This window comes from Chiloscyllium plagiosum, unplaced genomic scaffold (assembly GCF_037043375.1).
Source record: "Chiloscyllium plagiosum isolate Xiang-an unplaced genomic scaffold, Cpla_swu_hap1 HiC_scaffold_30, whole genome shotgun sequence".
Classification (NCBI taxonomy): Eukaryota; Metazoa; Chordata; class Chondrichthyes; order Orectolobiformes; family Hemiscylliidae; genus Chiloscyllium; species Chiloscyllium plagiosum.
This window is the reverse complement of record NW_028270168.1, coordinates 31278262-31294724: the sequence shown is the minus strand read 5'-3', so window position 1 is coordinate 31294724 and position 16463 is coordinate 31278262. Positions and strand designations below refer to the sequence as shown.

General features: G+C 39.6%; 1 protein-coding gene across 2 annotated transcripts in view; it reads left to right on the top strand.

Moving 5' to 3' along the window:
- The first annotated feature begins 4154 nt into the window (after nucleotides 1-4154).
- LOC122563692 (bone morphogenetic protein 7-like) overlaps nucleotides 4155-16463 on the top strand; it is a 97192-nt gene continuing 84883 nt past the window's right edge. For both annotated transcript variants that reach the window (XM_043717755.2, XM_043717753.2), the window contains exon 1: nucleotides 4155-4808. In XM_043717755.2, the coding sequence (XP_043573690.1) occupies nucleotides 4418-4808 (391 nt within the window). In that variant the 5' untranslated portion in view covers nucleotides 4155-4417. The remainder of the gene's footprint in view (nucleotides 4809-16463) is intronic.

Below are 16463 nucleotides of genomic sequence, written 5' to 3'. Positions count from 1 at the left end.
ATACGCAGTTTGAGATTTTATATATGGTAGTAATATTGAGAACTTTTTTCCCCATCTTCAATCCCCTAGTGGCCTAAAAAAGGCAGCATTGCTTGTAGAATATTAATGAGATCATTTTCTAGTCTAGTGAGGTGAGCAACTCCTGGACTTTGAGCAGATGATCGTTTGTGAATTGTGGAACTTAGGTGAAACTTTACAGATCATCTCACATTACTTCTGTTGACAGCCATTACTCAGATTAATTGGAAATGTTAAATGATATGGTCAGGATTGATTATGGGGAGGACATTGTCAAGATAGTTGGCCAATACATGAGATTCTCATGCAGGATTATTTGATAACAGATGTCTTTAAGCTGTGCTATCTAAGTGTCTGTCTAATGCAGTTGACCTGTGAAGGGTATGCCACAACTTACTGGAGTGATGTGTTGGAAATTGAGCCCAGCTTCACCCAGAGTCATCACAAGAGTTAAAAACCTTTCAAAAGTACATGAAGTTCCCCAGTTTACCTGACTTTCAGATCCAAGTTGATAAAAAGCACAGACCAAGTTTCAGTACTGAACAAAAGTCACTTTATTATATTAGACTCTAGCTACAGGTAGGAGACAGTGAGGTCTGCAGATGGTGGAGATCAGAGTTGAGAGTATGTTGCTGGAAAATTACAGCAGGTCAGGCAGCATCCTAGGAGCAGGAAAATCAATGTTTCGAGACGGAGCCCTTCATCAGGAATGTTGGATTGTTGAATTCGTTGGATTAACAATAGCGAAGGTATAATAATACTGTAGAAAATACCAAAGGATTGAAATTTATTCAGTCCAGGTAGAAGTGTACAGCAGAGCTGGAGGCCTTAGGTCCCATCAATATTTTGCCAGTGAAGCTGATTCAAAGTGTGGAGGTTAGTTGCTAGTTTGACCAGGATGACATTCACTGACTGTGAATTGTCAGGTAAATCTGGATGGTTAGGAGCCATAGGGGTCAAAGCATTAAGACTCTTATGAACTTGACCATGAGTCCCAGTGTTATTCATTGGTGATTGTCTGAAATATCTAAATGTTGTCCAAGACCAATATGACCAGTGGCTACTTTGACTGCTCATGGGGCAGACAACATAGTGATGCGAAATTGTACCATTAATCATGTCCATCCAACTTCCTGCCAATGACTTGACTAGTGAAGAAGAAAACTGATGAGTGCTCACAATAGAGTCACAATTTTTAACAATACAGATCTTTATTAAACAATTCCTATATACCTCACTACCCTCAGTAGAGTATTCCAATAAAAGCCTACCTTTCATTTTCCTTTCTCCAGTTTAATTGGGATGGAAGGAGAAAAGTTGGGAAATGGCTAAATATTAAGCTAGTTCCTGACCAAAAGTGAGCTTTTGGGGTGGCGGGGTGGCTTGGTAGCTCAGTGGTTAGCACTGCTACCTCACAGCTCCAGGGTCCCAGGTTCGATTCCAGCCTCAGGCAACTGTCTTTGTGGAGTTTGCACATGCTCCCTGTGTCTGTGTGGGTTTCCTCTGGGTGCTCCAGTTTCCTCCCACAATCCAAAAGATGTGCAGGTCAGGTGAATTGGCCATGCTCAATTGTCCATAGTGTTAGGTGCAGTAGTCAGAATGGGGGTGGGTTACTCTTCCGAGGGTTGGTGTGGACTTGTTGAACTGAAGGGCCTGTTTCCATACTGTAGGGAATCTTTAAAAAAATGCATTTTATGCTTTCTGTTCTTCAGAAATAAATTGTGTTAAAAGTATGATTTGTGGTAATTTCAACAAAGACAATGTTTCCTACCATTCTGTGCTTTGAAATGAGCCCAACATACCAGTGAAAAAATTAAGTGGAACAGAAACACATGATGTAAACAAGCTGCGCATTTGGCAGAAACTGTGATAGTAATGAGCTCTGAGTCTGCTGCAATATATTTAGTGATTCCACTTTCTGAGGCTTTGAAGAGTGAATTCTAAATACTGAAGTAGAAATGTAACCATTTAGATATGATATGAACTCTCTTTCTACAGATGCTGCCAGATCTATTGAGTATCTACAGTATTCTCTCTGTTTTTAGTTCAGATTTCTAGTTTTCCAGGTATTTTGTTTTGTCTGAATATTGAACTCTTTTTATAAAGTTTCTGTTCCTTAATTTTATTAGCATTTTTTTAAAAACAAACTGTGAATTTGGATCTGGTACTAACCTGAGAGAGTAGCTTTCTACTGACCTTGGTGATTGAATTTGGATGGCAAGATATTTTAGAGCTGGAGATGGGAAAGCTGAGCATAATAAAAAGGCTCCATTTAAATATTATCAAAGTGCATTTCAAGCAATTTCATCTTTATGATGATCAATAGCACCAACAACTTACATTTATACAGCTCCCTGACACAAACTATCCCCAGGTGCTCATAGGAGCATTATGAGATGATAACACCAATCCAGACAAGGACATGTCACAGCAGGTGATCAAAGGTTGCTCAAAAAAGGTGGTTTTCCAACAACATTTTAAACAATGAGAGAGGGGTTGAGAGGACGGCATGATCTTGATGCAAGTAACCAGTAGATTTATTAAAAACACCCACTGACCCTACAATGACTTTAGCAATATGCAATGCAGATAATTTATTTATGATTCGTTTGAAGTTTTCAAACTTCTGAAAGCTCCTCATGGAGTTGACAGGGAGAAGCTAAACCCACTTGTAAACAGATCACAAGTGATAGGATACAGACTTAAAATGATTTGCAAAGGAAAGAAATGTGATATAAGAAGGAACATTTTCACACAGTGAATGGTTTGGGTCGGAATGCACTGCCTGGAAGTAAGATGGAGACAGGTTCAAATGAGACATTCAAGAGAGCGTTAAATGGTCATTTAAATAAAAATAATGTGCAAGACTTTCGGGAAAGGGTACGAGGATGGTACAAAGTCATGATGCTCATCAGAGAGCCAGTGCAGGCATGATGGGCCAAATGGCCACCTTCTGCAACATAATGATTTGTGATTTCCTCTGCAGTCTACAACCTCTAAGAGATCCGTTACTAATGAGTTGTCTTTTTCCTAGAAACTCCTGCGTCAACACATTATTTCACATAGTTCTATGATTGTTTTCTTTATTTTGATCCTGAAGTGGATGGAGTTGACTCGAGATGGATGATTGAAGATCTGTCACAGAGCTGGCAGCTGAGACAATCAGCTACTACCCAGTGGATTTCTGATGTCTGCCTCACCCATCCTGTCTGATCAACAATCTCAGCCCCAATCTCAACAGTGTCTGGGAGTTTATGTTGTCACTGATATGAGGGGTTTTCTCTTTGAGGTTGTTAATCACGATATGGAAATGGTTCAGACAATTATTTCCAACCTGTGGCATATATATTTGGTCCCACCGATCTTACACCTAAATAATATGTGAATTACCCTTCTTACTTTTTAATACTTCCTATTTCCCAAACATTTGCGCACTATTAACCATTTGTCTTCTCGAATGTCAGCAATGCACTTATACAGAAAAATATCCTGTAAGATAGAAGCAGACAAGTCAAGAATTTCCAGCTTATTTACTGGTACAACTAGATATTTAGGTCTAAAGAATCTGTTTCTGGAGCAACTGTAACTGATGTTTACAGTTCTCTCAGTACCTTGTAATTTTGAACAGTTGATTAATGTTTTCATCTGCAGGTTCAATTGAGCTGAAGCTGCTGTGAAACAGATGAAGTTTAGTTTGAATTTTATACAACTCATAAAGCAAAATAAACAGTCAAATTACAAACAAGCCCAAAATTCAAACAACTTAAAAACATTCGGAAATTAACTACCTTAAAATGAAAAATGAGCATGAACAAAATAAAACAAATGAAAGGGTTAAGCTTATTTTAAATGACAGGCTTCATGGACGCATGAATTTAGGCACTGTATAACCTCAAGATTCTGTGAATGTGCTGTGATTAGTCTATATATAGATGGTATGGCTCAAGTCTGGAGTATGCGGATGCTGTGGTGTTTGAATGGCCTGAGGTTGTACCTATCATCCAACAACAGCCAAACCAGTCAGATAGTAGCAAACCCTGGGGAATCAGCCTGAGTCATTTCAGCAGCTTGAGACTCGATAAATACAGACTCTGGAGGCTCAGGAGCTGAAAGTGTAAGTCTGCAACCGAATTCAACTGTCATATTTTCTGAAGGGATTTAAAGTTCAAGGGACAGTTTTAACCATGATTGACAAAAAGCTGGAATAATTTTGCAGCACTTTTCTCCCCTATCGATGTCTGTATTTTAATTGCGGCAGATACAATTCATCTAAGGAATACTAATATCTCATTACATGCTCGTGAAGCATTTTGGAGGAATTTTTGAAACTGTTCAAAGAACTGACATTTTCCATCAATAACAAAAAAAAAATCAATTGAAAGAAACAAAAGTATTGGTTATGGCTGGAATGCGGAGGGGTGACAAAACAGTTTTTCTTCTGATCTGCTTTTTGGGACTGTTTCTGGACTTGGTCAATGGCAGCTTGATGAAGCAGCGGTCTCATTCAAGCTTTATCCATCGGAGACTAAACAGCAGGGAGAGGCGAGAAATGCAAAAAGAGATCTTGTCTATTTTGGGTTTACCTCGGCGTCCCAAACCTTTGCTCTCTGTCAAACGCTCATCGTCCGCTCCAGTTTTCATGCTGGACCTTTATCGCACCATGGCCAATGAAGAGTCAGACAAGTGGCAAGGAGCTTCATTGCCTTTTCATGTGTTCCAGAGCACTCGGAGACCTCTTGAGGAGACCTTCCTCAGTCAAGCAGATACCATTATGAGCTTTGTCAATGTAGGTAAGTTTGAAAAGAAAAAGCTTTGCGTATTACACGTGTACAGTCCACGTCTTTAATGAGTCGAATGCTGGCATGGTCTCCTGCCAACAGTTGCTATAAGCTGAAGACTTTGACTTCTCATTGGTGTGCAATTCATAGCATGAAGTCAATTTGGTGTTTTACATTTTAGAAAATGTAATGCCAGTTGGTAGAAGTAATCTCATAATACTTCAGTTTAACAGCGGCTTCAGTTTAACTGCAAACTTAACAATAGTGCAGTGTGGCACAGATCTATTGTCCTTGTGAGAATTTTCTGAATTCATTCAATGCGGAGTAAAAAAAAGTCTGCTGTGCAATGTTGTATCGGCACTGGTGTACTGCTGGCACCCAACTCAATGCTTCCATCTATACAATGTCATCAAGCACACATGTATCTGCTAACTTCAGATGGATTCTCACATTTGGCTTTGGATATGGTAAAAGATTGTGAAATAAAGGTCAATAGTGGTCCTAAAGAGTATTGCGTTAGTTTCCTTTTAACAATGTGTACATTTTAAGTTGTTAACTGTAACTGGGTAGCTGGCTTTTTATGTTCTTTTTGAAAAATCATTTTATTAGAATTTGTCATTCCTATTTTATTAGATTAGAAAATGTTTATTACTGCAGTTTCTATTTTGGAAGTTGCACATATTCCTTCATGGAATAAACATCCAGGTGACCTTAAGTGTGCCGTAGGGGAATCACACAGTTATATACCAAGGGTAGGTTCTTTCCCACAATTCCTAATACAGTGACAATATAACATCAGTTTATAAATGTTGGATTAATATAAGATTAGATTTGTTTTCTTCAGAATCCAATGGAGTTCACCACCAATTTAAGAAACATTTGTGGGAGTTACAGAATACCTGTAATTAACTTAGGCTGGGAATTGGAATGATTGTGGTTTTGTCAACACATGATAAAATCCAGGCATAACTTAACACTTGCCTAACCATGAAGTATGAATGTGTGGCACATAGCCTATTCCTGTAATTTCCATGGGTTGAATCTTGCATTTTTAGCTGCCAGTTTTGTCAAGTTTCATGGAGGGTTTCTCTCTATGAGGCTTAGTACATTTTCTTGCTACATCTTACTGAACATACACCTCATTAACTAGCCACCCCACCCTCATGCTGCCTACCCCATCTGATTCTAGCACCATTCGACCATTCGCTGTACTCAGAAGAACTCACCATTGGTGGATTATCCCAGAATGGACCAGCATTCCTGGCATCGGCACCATCTTTGATGATCCAGTATGCACCCAGTCAAATATGGTCAGTCCAGAGCTATCCTGCATGATTCCTGATATTTGCCCCAGTCTTGGCAGAGAGGGGAATTGTCACCTTCCTTTGTGAGCAGGGACCAGGAGGTCCTGCTGGACAGGGCTGTGCAGATGCAGAGCATCCTCTTCTCCCAGGAGTAGTAGTGGAGCTGTAGCAAGGTTGTCAGCACAGGTCAGTGCAATCTCCTCTCCCTGAAGGAATGCCCAGACATGTAGGAAGAGGATCAATGTTTTTGTCCATCTGCTGTCTGATGCCTCACACTCACTCTATCTTTGCTACTGTAACTATCTCCCATCAATCCTCACGCTCTATCATCGTCACTATTGCCTGCAACATCTTCCCTCACTCACTATCACCCACCCCAATCCCCCAATGCCAATAACTCTGTATACTCACTCAGGACACCTGCACCAAACATAACAGCTGTGCCACCTGTTTTCATCTGCCTTAATATCTGCCTCCCTCTCATTCCAGGCAGAAAACAGCCCACAGTAGGGCAGAAAGAGTCGAGGTGGGTGGTGACCTGCCTGACATTCAGCTCCTCTTGCCTTATATGGAGAGGATGTTGTCTCTGACTACCCTGAACAGCTGACTGTCCACCTGCAAGCTAGTGGAGGCTGCCCCTCACCTACTGTACCAGGACCCCCTGAGTGAAAACTATCCCCCTTGACTTAGAACAACCATAACAAGGTTCCTTCCTATAAATCTGCACTAAATGACCAGGCCATTCAGCAGAACTGAGAGCCTGGTATCTCTGCTTGAAAGGCAAGGCTCAAAAAGGCAAGGCAAGGATTCTATGACCATCCAGGTAGGCTCAAAATAAGTAAGTCACCAAATAGCCCAGAAATGCAGCATGGTCCAGTCAATGATTTGGATGTGTGTGCTTGAGCACAGAGTGTCCCTGCAGCAGTTTTACAATGATGGCTGTCGTTTCAGCCCAAGAAGCAACATTGGCGTGCAGAAGCATATTATAAGTGGTTCAGATGCGTATTGAGGATTCTTAGCTGGCACATCTGATGCCAATGTCAAATGTCAATGAATGTGATGTGCATGTGCCAGTGCCTATGGAGCATGCCATGTTGGTGCCCAGTATCAAATATGGAGGTCTTTGGAGCAAGGAGCAAGTTGAAGTCACCAGGAGCCCACTCTGAATTCCATGTCAGGAATTCCATGTCAACATCTAAATTACTCGCAGTGAATGCATATTAATGAGATAAATTTTACAGCTAATAAGGTTGTGAATAAGCAGTAATTGTCCTTGATAAATAACTCACTGCTGCCTCAAGAGAATCTTGTCAAGATGTCCAAAACGCAGTTAAAAAGTGCACCAAGTTGCCCCTGATGTTAAGATGGGCTTTGGACTTCTTGGGTAATTCTGCCAGATTTCTTGCCCTAGCCACATCTTCAGGCCCCTATAAGATTCAACCCTATGTATTTTTTGTATAAGAACATGGAAAGGATTTATAGTCTCTTTAAATTCATTAAACAAAATGTATACTTAACCTGATTATTGCTTTCTTTTAACATTTCAGGAAACACTGAAATTCTAAAGCATGAATTGTATTTGCCCCAAAGTAGATTCAATTTCAAAGACAGCTTTAAGTTCTTTCACTTCCCCATCTTTATAACTTTAAAATAAGCATTATGTATGCATCGATGGGCCATACTTTGATGTCACAGGGCACCTGATGGCAATCTGCCTTTAGTTATATTTTTTCCTTTGTATCTTAGCTGTTTCGAAAGCTTTTTTGTGCGACAGCTTTTTGGAAGTGCAAGCTAATAGCACTACAGTGAGAGGAAAAAAATCTGGTTCTATAAGTGAAGGAGGAAAGCAACTGCATTTCCTGAACCAACTTGATTGGAGGATTGTGAAATGAACATTGAGTAGTCTGAGATGGAAGTATAGGTTAAAGTCAGTGAATTAATTGTCACTTCAGGTACAAGAAGAGAAATAGAGAGGGATAGAAAGATTGGACTGAGACAGAAAGGAAAGGAGGAAGAATTAATTAAAACTCTCACTTTTAAAATTTTCAATTAAACCAGGATCTTTGGATCTCCACAGTTGTAAAAGCTAATTTTCAGAACTAGTCAATTCAACAGGCAGTAACTGACAGTTAGCACATCAGTTAAAAAAAATGAAATTACAATATCTCAAGTTTTAGTTCATATCTACTTGACAATACAACAACTTCATGCCATTCAACTGAATTTAGTAGTGAATCAAGGACTTTTTTTGTAAAATTAAAGACAGGCACAATTCAGATAACACTTTTGTGATTTTAGAGTTTGACCCTATAACTGTCCTATCTGAAATTACTGTGCCATTGATGTGAAAATATTTGCTAGCCTAATTAGCCTCATCATCATTATCTTGATAGAAATGTTGGGCCAATAACTTGAATTGATATTGTACCTTTAATGTAGAAAAACATTGCAGTAGTATAATCAGACAAAATGTCCTTACCAGTTAAAGGAGGAGGCGTAGAAGGGTAACTAAAAATATGCTAAAAGAGGTGTCTGTTAAGGAAGCATTTTTTTAAAAAGTGGGATTGAAAGACATAATACGAGGAAATGTCAAAGCTTAAGGCCTGAAGGAGTACCAGCTGATGGTGGGGTATGGAAATTTACAGAAGCGAAGAAGCCAATGTTGGAGGAATTCAGAGTTCTTAGAGGATTGTAGTTCTGTTAGAGGTCACAGAGTTAAGAAAGGAAGGCCAAAGTGATTTCCACACAAAAATGAGAATTGTAAATTTGATGTTTTGGGGATTTGAGAACCAATGTAGGTCAGCCCAGATATGATGACTGGAGGAATTGATACAAGATAGGATACTGGCAGCAGAATGATAGAGCTGGAGCTAATGGAAGATGAGGGACACTTGTCTAGAGAGAATTTGAATAACTAAGTCAGGAGGTTTTAAAGGACCATAAGTACAGCAATAAGCTGCCCAGCCCCTTCTGCCATTCCAGTCAATCTCAACTAAGCTGTCCCTTAACTCCATTTGTCCATCTTTCTTCCATATCCCTTGATATCTTACCTAAATAACCTGTTGATGTCCATCTTGGAAATTTAAATGATCTCTGCATCTACACAAGTCTGAGAGAGCAAATTCCAAATTTCCACTACTCTCTTGTATGATACCTCATCAGATATCTTCCAGATGTTCTTATAACCAATATTCATAGAGAGAGTTGCCTCTCTACAATGCTGGTGACCTGCTCAGAAAATTCAGTTCAATCAGTCAGACCTGACCATAGGGTTTAGTCAAAGAAAACTTCAGTCAGAAAATTCTGACTAAGTAGCTGCAATTTCTTCATCAATTTCTTTTAATATTTTACATGTGAAATAATTAGTTCTAGAAATATGTATTTCCTAACTCTACTTATTTCCTCATTATCATTGCTTTATAGATAATAAGCAAAGGCAGCTAGTTAATAGTACTAGTGGTCCATTGAAGGCTGAGAATTGGGATACTGTCAATGACAATGGGGAAATGGCAGACATTCTGAACAACTGTTTTGCTTCAATATTGACAGCAGCAAAGGAGGGTAGCTTGCTGAAAGTGCTAAAAAAAATTAACAGGATCAGGGACAGGTTCTAAATAAAATTAGCTTCAGTAAATCATCAAAAATGGGGGAATTAGTAGAACTGACAAATCCCCAGGGTCTAATGGTTTCCATCCACAGGTGTTAAAGAAGTTAGGAGAGCAATGCCCTAACCAAAATCTATCAGAATTCCCTGGATTCGGGAGTTGTACTTTTATCACTCTGCTCTTTAAGAAGGGTGACAAAGGGAAAACAAGTAATTACAGACCAGTTAACCCAACATCTGTGATGGCAAAATTATCGGAGTCTATAATCAAGGATATGGTAACTGAACACCTTCAAAAATCCCAGTTAATCAGGGAGAGTCATTAAACCTGTACATGTCCCCTGTAGTCTTCATGAAGATGAAAGATGGAAAACTGAGAATCTATATCAACTACTGGGTATTCAATGCAAAGACTTTGAATTCTAGGTTGAGGGTGAGCATCTTTGACAATGTGTTATAAATTCTCAAAGGTGCTACATATTTCTGCAGCATTGACCTGGCCCATCATTATAATCCACTATCCTTCGTTGAACAAGACAAGGAAAACACAACATTTCAAATGGGCACTGATGACTTTATGAATGCACAAGAATGCCATTTAGGCTCTGTAGTGCCTCTACCATCTTCATGTGTGTAATGGAAAAGCTCTTAGCACCTTTAATTTTCAGACCCTCTGTTTATCTCAACACTATACTTAGCTCCTGTCAACATTTGAGGAGACCTTTGAAAAACTAGATACATCTTAGCCAATGTATATAGTTTAATTTGAAAGTCAAAGAGAAGTGACTGCAATAACAATATAGTTCTGCAGGACCTCATTACTCGGGAAGGCACTACACCTGACAATGGCACAATCCAAGCGGTATTAAATTGGCCCCGGGTGCATTGCATTCAGTTTAGAAGAGTAGAAGTGGCCTCTGCCCAGACAGAGAGGGAGCTGCCTGGGTTTCTTGCTCTGGCTATTTACTATAGGAGATTATGCTAGTATATGCACTGTTGGCTTCCCCACAACTTGCTGTGGAAATCAAAGAATGTTGAAGGAACCGGTGGGAAAAGATATACACAGTGTGATACTCCATGGGCATAACAGGGAGTTGGACCCTGGCATGAGAAGATTCCTTTCATAACCCTCAAACAGAAACTTGTTGCATTATTAATTCCCTTTCATACTGGCAACCCCTGTTAGCTTCCTTGGCCTAAGTGGGGTACTGTCACAGAGTCAAGGACAAAAAAGACTGGTTATCATTTACACCAGTTGGAGCCATAAGCCAAGTGAGAGAAATATGCAGAATGACTCCAGTTTGAGACTTGAATAAAAGTTCAGAGATATTCTGATCATTGGAGAGTTTGAAGTGTTTATAGACAACAACCCTCTCAGCTATTTCTGAATATCCATGAGCTTGAAACAACAGAAACTCAATGTGTCACTGAACTTACTTCATTCCAGACCAGATACCAATGAGCAAAAGTGATCTAAGTGCCGATGCGCTTAGTTGGAAGACTAACCACGGAAGGGAACCCACCTCTGCCCAGCCGGGGGAGGTAGTGGCAGACACTATACCCCTGCCCAAATCAAAGGAAGCATTCCAACCCCAATTTCACATGAATGGATAGATAGCTGAGCAACGCAAGACACTAAACTGAGCATTTGAGATGGCATCCAAGATAACTGAGAGAGAAACTCTGAGAAGAAAAACATTGACAGATCACAAAGCTGACAGGACTGACCTTCCAATTGTTGCAAAGATTTTTGTGTGAAATTGGTGTATCAGGGTTTGGGGTAAAATACAACGTGTCTGGGATCCTGAACCCCACAGAGTCACCATGTGCTGGACATGGGTGGCCACACCTATATTGATGAGCAAGTAGCTAGAAAGCAGCTTTAGAGAACAGTTCAGAGGGAAATGGCTTAATGCTAAAAGTTTGGTGGATGATGTTGGAGGGAAGCAGCTCACTCAGTGGTATTATGGAACATGAAGTGTCAGAGTGTGATGCCTCAAGTGAAGTGGAGGCAGGTACCCATGAGGGATCCTGGAGTGGTTTGTGTGTTGTGAATCCAGTGAGTGCATTCAGTGTGGGAAGGCCTACTCCCATCCTGCAAGCTTCTGCTTTGAAAAAAGCATGACTTGTACATTGTTAGGGACTAACGCACAAAAAGCACTATCCAAAACAATTCAGGATGTCAAGGTTTTATTTTTGTGAATCAGAGGACAAAGCACATTATTGATTTTGAAATATTGCTGTATCAAAGCAATCAAAGACCATCAAAGGTACAAGCATCAGATCTTCTATTATCAAATTCATTCTAAATGGATTACATTTTTAATAGATTTTAGATAGATTAAAGAAACACTGTGATAATTAGCCAATGCAATATATTGGCATGGATCAAGACAGGAAACAGAGAATAGGAAGAAATGGGATTTCTTTTACAAGTGACAGACAGTGACTAGTGGTATACAATTATTCACAATATATATAAATTACCTGGATGGGGAAACCAAATTTCCAAATGTGGGTGGGAGCTGTCAGAAGGATGCAAAGAGCTTCAAGGGATTCCAATAAGTCGAATGAGTAGGTAAATACACATCAGATGAAGTATAACATGGCTAAATGTGAAGTTATACACTTCAGTATGAAAAAAGGAAAGTATTATTTAAATTGTGACATATTGGAAAATGTGGATGCACAAAGGGATCTGGGTGTCCTTGTACATCTGTCACAGAAAGTAGAAAGGCAGGTGCAGCAGCAGTTAGGAAGGCAACTGGATTTTTGACCTTCCTTGCAAGAGGATTTGAATTCAAAACTGGAGATGTCTTGCTGCAGTCATGCAGAGCACTGGTGAGACTGTACCTGGAGTACTGTGCAGTTTTGATCTCCTTAACTAAGAAAGGGTATACTTGCCATAGAGGAAGGACAGCGGATGTTCACTAGACTGGTAATGGGGATGGCAGGACTGTCCTATGAGGAGGGATTATTTCAACCCTGCCTGTATTCACCAGAGGTTGGTCAAATAAGAAGGGATCCAACTGAAATGTATAAAATTCTAGCAGGGCTGGACAGATGAGATACAGGGAGGAGATTTTCCTGGTTGTAGGTGCTGGAATCAGGAGACACCGACTCAGGGTAGGGGATAGATCATTTAGGACTGAGATGAGGGAATATTTCTTCACACAAAGGGTAGTGAATCTGTATTCTTTACCACAGAAGACAGTGAAGGCCAAGTCACTGAAAATATTCAAGAAAGAAAGATACAATTTTAGATTTTGGAGGCATCAAGGGGTATGAGGAGAAAACTGAATGTGGCATTGAGATAGAGGATCAGCTGTGATCACATTGAATGACAGAGCATGCTCGAAGGACCGAATGGCCTCCTCCTGCTCTTGGTTTCTACATTTCTCTATAACACTAGGATGAGCATAAAGACTAGATAAGCCTAGACAAAGGGCAAAGGAATGTACTGGTAAAAATACAATTTGAACAGATGTTGCAGTAATCATTTTCACATTTATAATCAGCTTCCTGGTAGCTGGAGATGAAACTAGTAAATTCATTTATGATACAATTAGATAATACAGGAAATTTGTGGACTTTGAGATACAGGAGACATGATAAACTAAATGTTTTTCACATATTTGTTTTGTGTCCTTGTGAACGAATTCACCTTATTGGTAGCTATATTGCCAGAGGTGCACCACAACTCTCCCACTCCTGAGGCTTGGCACTGGATATTTATCCTAACACGATGGGGACAGGAACAAAGACAGACAGGCATGTAATTTAGCAAACCCATCCTGCCTGCGAGCCATTGAGGGGAAGGCCAGGCCTGACCAGGCATAGAGCAGCTACTCACTGAGGTTATTACAAGGCCAGTTATGACCGTGGATCAGAGTCTGTGTCTGAGTGATGCCAGACCGCAGCTGCAGGCTATGATGGTCTGGCAGCTGAAGCAAATTTTAACTTCACATTTGTTAGATTTTCTGAGAAGGCACCATTCTCTTTTAGCTGCCATGGCTTCTGCCATAGCTTCCATACAAGAGGATCTCTTATTAGACCACACCATCTGTTGTAAAGCTGCTTCATATTCAATTGTTTTTTGAGGTCTTGAGTTTTGAATGATGATGGAATGGTGGCTACCTTGTTTCAAGTACTCTGTGGGTTGGAGAGTTATTTCTGATAACAAATCAATCTGGGATAGCCGATCAAGAACAAACTGCCCAGCTTTTGTTTCCTATATCTGAAGTAACTTTGTAGTGGATTCAGTGTGAAACCTGACTTCATATGGAGGAGCAACTGAACTCAAAATATTGCATTTCTTGAGCAAGTTGTGCCTCTGTAATGAATTTCTGCAGAGAGAAACAATTTTGTTTCTCTTCGCCTGAAGAGAGAGTGTGCTTTGTATTATTTAGAAGGCTAAACATGTACATTTTCACCTTACAAATCGTGTCAATTAACCAATTCTGCACCTTCTCTGAATGGGTTTTGTTCTATAATAAAATGATAATTTTGTAGTTATTAAAGAAACCTGTTAGCTGGATCATTTCATTCTAAGTTTAATGTAGAGAAAGCATCTTGTAATTTGTATAAACTATTGTTAGATTCATGTTCTGAGAGTGGTGGAGTGAGAGCAATAGGGCATTACTCCCACCTGCCAGAAAAGCAGCACCTTGCAGTAGCATTCTCAAGGCAAATATTGTTTAATTCTAAATGGGCTAATATTGTGAAAGGGATAAAAGGAAAGTCCAGGTATCTTGTGCATTATTGCATCAGTAAAACTTATGCAGTTGCTAACTCTTTCAAACAAAGTCTAGTTTAATTTCCCAGCACACTCCGCAAAGTTTATATATAAATTAAACAACTTCCTGTATTGGATTAAACTCAGATCCTTACTTGTCAGAATATTTCACAGAATCAGAAGAGATGGAGGATTTATCCAAGTGATTATTTTAATAAAAAATCAGGGTTAGGCTAATTGAAATGTCACAATTGTTAGAACTAAAAGCAGGAGCTCAGAAAGCAGATGTATTTGAGGAAATAGCACAATGTTTAAAATTGGAAGAACAGCAAAGCAAGTCAGAAGGTGAATCCCATTGAGCTGGCGAGAATTCAACTGCAGCCTGAAATAGAGAAATAAATGGAAATGGGAAACCTTGAACTCCAGAGAGAGGACAGAGAAAAAGTAGTAGCACTCTAGGGAAAGAAGAATGAAAGGAAAAAATGCATTTGAAGCAAAGGAAAAGAAGAAAGAAAGAGGAAAGGAAGTGAAAGAGGGAACACCAGCATAAAAAAACTGGATTGTAAAAAGGAAGCATCTGACTCTGAAACACTCTGACAAGGAAGGATCTGAGTCCAATCCAGGACACACTGGGGAGTTGTTTAAATTTGTATAAACACTGCTGTGAGTTCAGAGAAAGTAAACCAAGTACCTGAGACTTTTTTTTATCAGAAGGAAAAATAGCTTCTTATTCCTCCAATGAGACAAGTAAACCTAACATAAGTAGCAGCACAGGAGCCATTCAAAGTCTTTTTTTAAACTGGGGAAAGGCATGACGTTTTCACCAGCGGGGCTAAAGATTGTAAAAACATATGAGGGGCTTTTTTTTACTCAAAGTGGTTTGTGTGTGGAATGAACTTCCAGAGGAATTGGTGGATGCAGATACAGTTGCAACATTTAGAAGATATTTAGGTAAGTATATGAATAGGATATGTTTGGAAGGATATGGGTCAGGCACACGCAGGTGGGAGTAATTTAGTTTGGGATTATGGTCACCATGGGCTGGTTGGACTAAAGGGTATGTTTCCCATGCTCTGTGACTGTATGAATGCCTAAGATTTAGTTAACAATATTAGCAGGGAGTATGCTTCAATTCTTGTTATTGAGTACACCTCATGTATGACCTAAAAGCTGGAACTTCAACAGTCGGGATAGTTAACTAATATATGCAGTTGACCTACTTCTAGGGAATGATTTGGCAGGAGCAAAGGTTATAACTTATTCAGTAATCATGGAAAAACCAACTGAGGTTAAACAGATGGAGCAGTTACAGGAAAAGGTTCCAGGAATTTTTCCTTCATGTGTAGTGACCCGAGAAATTGTGAAACAAAGTTTGTCATCATAGGTCACATTTGCACCACAGACTGATATTTGGTTACCTGAACCATTATTTGGGAATTTGGTTAATCCAAAAGATGCATTAAAGAAGACTTTTAGGATCGAAGCTCAGCACCACAGACCAGAATTTTAGGTCGTCTAATTGACTCAAACTGAAGTTGAAGTTGAAGGAGTTCCAGCATGTTACTGAATTAAAATTGGGATTTTGATGAGAAAGTGGAAGTCTTCTCACAGAATTGCAAATGACAGTGATATTGCCCAAGTATCGTCAAGAAATATTAAGGAAAACTCCTGTCACATGGTGGAAAAACACAGCATGCAATTCACCCAATATCTTGAATTGCCATTTCATTTTTAAGGAATATTTTAGTAGGAAGTCGAGACACTGTGTGGAACCCTAATGAAAGACATCACAATTACGAGTATGTCCTTACAATTATGCACATAGCTAATTAATTCCCAGAGACCATTCCCTTGAGATCAATTTCTGCTGAGTGAGTAGCAGAGAAGTTAACCCAGTTCTTCATTCAATATGGATTAATAGAACATAGAACATAGAACAATACAGCACAGAACAGGCCCTTCGGCCCACGATGTTGTGCCGAACTTCTAACCTAGATTAAGTACCCATCCATGTACCTATCCAA